A 6,495-nucleotide genomic window follows, 5' to 3' on the forward strand; every position below is an offset into this window, starting at 1 on the left:
AAGAGCATTTTTGCTCTGACAGTAAAAGGAGCAAGAAGGCCTAAAGGGTCAAACAACTGAGCTGTTTCTCTAAGGAAACTTCTCTTTGTAAAAGATTGTACTTCCGTAGTGTTACTTTGAGCAAATCTGAAAAGATCTCGTTCAGGATCCCAAATAAGACCAAGTTTCTTGAGTTGAGGCAGCTTGGACATGCAAATATTGACTTCTGTTTTACATGACAATCAAGGAATTGGATACCCACTTCCTTACGTGCATGCCTGCCATATTCCAAAGTTCCATAAGTTCATGATACAGTTTGATCGCTATATTATCTGTCTCAACTGAATCTAAACTATCATCCATGAACGTTGAGGCAGCAACAGTCTCTGTTGCAAGGGGGAACTCAGTAACATAAGTTTTGCATGTGTTACGTACTGAGCTAAGAATGGTGAACAGTTCATTCCGAAAATGACCCTAGAAAACTTGTATACATCGGTGGTCCACTTTTATCTTTTCGCCAAACAAACCTACAGAATTTTTTATCTTCTTCCGAAATCTCAATCTGTAAATACATTTCAGCAATGTCACAGACAATAGCCACTGCATGTCTACTAAATCTGAGCAAAATAGCAAACAAATCGTTTTGGGCCCAGCATATATAACATCATTCAATGAAACACCTTTCTCTTTAGCAGATGCATCAAAGACTATTCTGACTTTTGTTGTTTCCCTATCAAGCTTTACAACAGGGAAATGAGGTAAGTACCATTGTGTTTCAGCCTTCTCTTATTCAGACACCTTCCTGATGTACCCTTTAGCTTCATACTGCTCTATCACATTTGAATATGCCTTTGCAATAGCTTCATCTTTATTCAACTTCTTCTGAGCCATGTCATAATTGTTATGAAGAGTGTCAACATTGTCACGCCATGGTATACTCACCTGATACCGGCCATTGCTGTAACAAAGACTGTTTTCCACAGTTTTTACAACCTTTTCATCCTCAATACTGAAATTTTGACATGTATTTAGAAGTGAGTCAACCTCCCAAACTGTATGCATAAGTTTTTCTAAAGAACTCTCTTGTTTATCATTTCTTTGGATAAAGAAGGAGTTCGATGTTGATCCAGCTAACTGATTTATGCTGCCAATACAACACCAACTCAGTGGTGTATGTCTGGCTATAGGCTCACCTGGACATCTGCTGATGTCTTTTTGGGAACAATGTAGGATTGCATAATCAACACCTATCAATATATCTACCTTTAGACGTGAAGGGAATTTTGGAAATGGTATGTCTATCAAGCGAGGATAATGTGTTTTGTACTGCTGCCAATCATTCACTTCTAATGAAGCAGTGACCTTGGAAGCTGTCAAGCCTGTGATCATCATATCAACAGAGCCATCATCACTCTCAAAACCAAACTCAATGAAACAACGATCAAAGCTTTGTTTCCGGTTGTTTAACACATACCTTTTCCCGAGTTCCAGTAGACCTAATTCTGAAGCTATGTCATCGTTGATGTATGTCTGTGTACTTGCATCGTCTAACAATGCATTTACAGTTATTTTCCTGATACCATTCTTCAGTACTACTGGAATTGTTCTCAAAGCACAGAAATGTTGATTTGCATTGCTGGTTGACATGGAGACTGTGTTCTGTCTTTGATCACTCTCTGTTTTAAGCAAAGTACTGTCGTTGTTTTCCAATATGACTTTCTGCTGAAAGCATGCAACAAATGATGGTGGTTAGCTTTACAGCCATCAATACCACAAGTCTCATTCATACTACATGCTTTCCTGACATGATTTGGCCCCAAACAATGAAAACAGAGTCTTAGCTGTTTGGCCTTAGCCCAACGACTGGCGACATGTAAAGTATTAAATTTCACACAGTTTTGTGCAATATGATTTGTGGCCTGGTATATGTGACAACGAAACGTGACAACCTTTGGATCAGCACCAAAGAATGAATTAGATTTTGACAAACCGTTATTCTCAGATCCTTACAGATTGGAAACAGTTTGTCCAAATAAATAAAGCTATGTCCCACAGTGAAGTTCTGGCCTGTGGTGTCCCTCAAGGGTCTGTGCTAGGTCCAATCCTTTTCACCATGTACACGAGACCTTTGGGACACTTGATATCAGAGAAGCATGTGGCTCATCATTTCTATGCCGATGACTCGCAGCTGGTAGACAGTTTTAGACCCACATTTGCAAGTCAGATGGAATCATTGCATAACATGGAAAGTTGTCTCAACAATGTCAAATCCTGGATGTCAACCAACATGCTTAAATTAAATGACAAAAAGACAGAGGCCATCATCATCGCTCCACCTTCTAGACAACAAAAATCCCGGCTAACCCACCTGCAAATTGGACAGTCTCTCATACCTTTCTCGCCTCATGTAAAAAATCTTGGTGTTTTTATTGACTCTTCTCTTACTATGGATAAGCAAGTGGACCATCTCTGCAAAGCATGTCACTTTCATTTGAGAAACATAGGATCAATCCGTCATCTTCTTACAGCTGAAACCACAGCCACTCTGGCTAGATCGCTCATACTTTCTCGTCTGGATTACTGTAACAGCTTACTGGTGGGAATATCAGGAGATCAGCTGAACAGACTGCAGAGGATACAGAACAGGGCTGCCCGTATAATAACCAGGACTAAGGACTAAGCTCCATTCTCACATCTCCCCAGCTCTAAAGTACTGCACTGGCTCAGGATCCGTGAAAGGATTGACTTAAAGATCCTTTCTTTGGTCTACAAGTCTTTTCAAAACACTGGCCCTGTCTATCTTCAGGACATGTTTGCCCACTACAAGCCCTCTAGAAATCTCCGATCAGCTGACCAACTGGTCTTGACTGTACCAGTATATAAACTGAAATCTATTGGGGCTCGATAATTCTCACATGCAGCTGCCTCATTATGGAACTCTCTCCCATTTAACCTCAAGAGTGCACCTACGCTATCTTTGTTTAAATCTGGACTAAAAACGTATCTCTTCCAACGCTACCACTAACTGTATCCACTGTTGCCGCCCTGTGCATATGCATACATGTCATACGCGCTTTGAGCATGTCCCTCAGTGATGAGGAACTAGCGCTTTATAAATACCCTTATTATTATTATTATTATTATTAGATCGTGACTTTTCAGATAATCCGTGTTTTGTTTCACTGGCAATTGTGAAAAACTCAAATTCCTGCAGCACCCATTCTCTGAGGGTTTCAACAGACTCTTGTCTTTGTTGTTAAAACATGAACCTTTGGTACTGCACGAGCATCGACTCAGTCATCTTTTGCTTTAAAATTACATGCAAACAGCTGTCGCCGAGTTTCTCCATTTTGTCATTTTGCCTAAGGTTAACAACCACAACATCTAACATATCTGCAAATCTCTCAAAGTCTTTAATCTTGCCTGGACGTATTGGTCTGCAATTTGCAATTTCCTCCAGCTGCAAAGACATCTGCCTACTTTTACCCCAATACTTTCTATCAAGTTTTTCACATTGCCAAAAGCTGTTTTGTTTCATTGATGTTGTTTCGACATTCAGTATTTTTGACCTTGAAGATAGGAGTCATCAATGTATGAAACCGAAAGAAAGCCTCTCTATCTCAGAACAATGTAAACTGGCTTTAACAACTTGGTAAAAATGCGGGGAGCAGAGGTCAAACCAAATGGCATGCATGTGTAATGGTAAGTGGTCCCTCGCCAAATGAATCTCAGGGAATTTCCATCTCTTAAAGCGATGTTGATTGAATAGAATGGGTCTTTTAAATGAGTTGATCCCATGTAACAGCCTGGTGTCATTAGTCTAATTGCTGATAATAAATGTTCCATTTTGAAATGACATTTTTCTACAGAGTGATTGAGTAATTTCAAATTGAGGATAACTCTGAAACTTTTGTCAGGCTTGGGAACAAGAAAGACTGTGCTGACATACTGGTCATCAGCCATGTCAGAAGGATGAGCTATTTCTAACACTGCTTTGTAACATCTTTGACACTTCCTGGTCAAGAAATTCCGCTTGCATTCCACCTAGTTTGGTTCAGTTGTTAGGGGATGTCTATAAATTCAATATGATACCCTTTCACAATATTGAGAATGTATGGATCTGGGGCGGTATTTATAAAGAAACTAAGATTTTTCCTAAGTCGTAACTTAAGGTTTTGAAAACTGACTTAGCTAAGTCTGAGACTTAAGTTGATATTCATAAAGCAACTTAGTCAGAGACTTAGCTAAGTTTTTTCCATAGTGTGTACCCGCGTGATCACCAGGGTGATTCCGAGTTATTTTTAGACTTCCGGTGGAACTCTTTCACAAAAAGGTGTGAAAATCGCTTTTCGGGGATTTCCCACTGGTTATCTATGGCAGACGACAGAGTGAGGGTTCTGCGCTTACGGTATTTAAACATTGTCAAAGAGAATGTCGGAGGCAGAAGCGAAGAGGAGAAAACCTAACTGGAACAAAGACGAAGTACTGCTTTTGACCGAACTCATCAAAACAAAAGCCAGTGTGCTGGAAGGAAAGTTTGGTCCGGGTGTGACATCGGCGAAGCGGCAAGAGGCGTGGCAGGTAATGTAAACATTCGGTCCGACTGTCAAATTGTAGTCAAGAATACAGAAATGCCTTAGACTACGTGCCACACATAGATCTTATTTGTTTTGAATTATATGTAAGCCTTGGATATGTACGATTTTCCCTTTTCTATCCTGAGTTACGACGCTAGTCTTATGAAACAAACAAATATTCATCGAACACTGGAGAAAAATACAGCCGAAATAGACTGATGATTAGCCGAGGTCACACGACGAATGAAAAGGAACATGCATAAACGGAAAATGTTTTCAAAGTGAACATGATCTCAAACAAATAATTTGATGGGGCTACAGCATATATTATCTTGAATAATTGTAAATGTTTTGATTGTTTTATTTCCTGACAATTCACTGCCTGCAGAACTGGGACTAAAATTTAATGTGAAAGCTTTAAGTGATACCTGTTAAAGTATTACCATCAAAAGTTTTGGATCGATTTATAAACTTTAAAACAATGCCAAGAATGTATGGAAAATTTAAAAATAGGATATGCTTTCTCCCAAATGCACTGCATCTTACTTGTTCACAACAGTAAAACAGTAATTTGATTTCAAACATGTTTTGGCTGTGAGACAGCAATTCATAAGCAGATAGTAACACATATATATCATAATAAAGGATGACAGTTTTCATTCAAATCAACAGGTTATTACAGCAACCCTGAACTCTTCTGGTTTGCATCCAAAAACTAAAGAAGAGGTAGAAAAAAAGTGGAAGAACATAAAGAGTCTGTCAAAACAAAAATATTCGGACTTCAGCAGAATGACTAAAGGAACAGGCAAGTAACGGACTTCAGTTCATAAATACTGTATATGTGTCACAGGTGTTAAATGATAACAATCAGTCTTCTGCCAGTTGTCTTGATAAAGAAGTTATTACTGATGGATTAATATTCAGTAACAATCTTCTCTGCATATTTGTTGTTGTATTTCTTTTATGAAGGGTAATATTTTTTTTAAAAATGTGATCCAGAACCAAATGGAACAGTGATTGTCCTATTTTCTTATTCCAATGGATATATATATGAAGTTATTTTACATAAAATATATCAAATTAATGATTGTGATTAAATTTTAATATAGGAGGTGGACCAGCCCCAACACCAGTCAGCCCAGTGACCAATGCTGTCATTGATGTTTTAGGCCAGGACAATGTGGCACTGACAGGAGTGCCTGGGTCACTTGACTCAACAATGCTGCATGTACTTGACTTTGTACCAACTGATGAAAGGTAAACATGAATGATACGAAGTACCGTTTAGAACATGATCACATAACTTGTGCATAAATGCGATCACACACTGTTGGTGTGGCATATGTGCACTCTCTATTGTAATAAATGTAATGAACAACTTCCATTATTACTTATATCTACTTGTAATAACATGAAACAAGTCCAGTTATTACAGAAACAATATGTATATAAATGTTGTTTTTTGTAGACAGATTTATGCAGCCGTGTGTGACCCCCCATGCACAGCCAGAGGGAGCGACAGTGGGTCCTGAGGAGCCGCCAGCAATCCATCACAATGCTACAGGACGCCCCACAGTTGAAGCTCTGTTAAAACAGAAATTGCAACTAGAAATAGAATGCCTCAAATTGAAAAAGGAGTACCTAAACAGAAGATAATGAAACTGAATTAATTTAAACTGCCATAAATGTTGATGTTGAATATTAGACATATGTACATACTTGGATAGTCATATTCCATTTTCTTCTAAATATATGGATAAAACAGATTCAGTTAGAAACGAGAAGTATTTTGCGACTTAAATTTAACAGAACATTATCTACCATTTATAGTCCAAACTCAGACACTATGAAATAAGATCCTAATTTCCTACATGGAATGTGTGTATAGGCGAAATGCTCCCTGTATCTCAGTGCAGCCACTGGTGTAGGGATCCCTGGT

General features: G+C 38.6%; 1 protein-coding gene across 1 annotated transcript; it reads left to right on the plus strand.

Annotated features, from left to right (window-relative positions):
• The first annotated feature begins 4,376 nt into the window (after window positions 1–4,376).
• On the plus strand, window positions 4,377–6,167 carry LOC137287030 (nuclear apoptosis-inducing factor 1-like). Its single transcript, XM_067819132.1, has 4 exons — window positions 4,377–4,560; window positions 5,229–5,361; window positions 5,666–5,813; window positions 6,025–6,167. The coding sequence occupies exons 1-4, from the start codon at window positions 4,411–4,413 to the stop codon at window positions 6,086–6,088; spliced, it is 495 nt and encodes a 164-aa protein (XP_067675233.1). The 5' UTR covers window positions 4,377–4,410; the 3' UTR covers window positions 6,089–6,167.
• Window positions 6,168–6,495: the final 328 nt, after the last annotated feature.

This window comes from Haliotis asinina, chromosome 6 (genome assembly GCF_037392515.1).
Source record: "Haliotis asinina isolate JCU_RB_2024 chromosome 6, JCU_Hal_asi_v2, whole genome shotgun sequence".
NCBI classification, from domain to species: Eukaryota; Metazoa; Mollusca; class Gastropoda; order Lepetellida; family Haliotidae; genus Haliotis; species Haliotis asinina.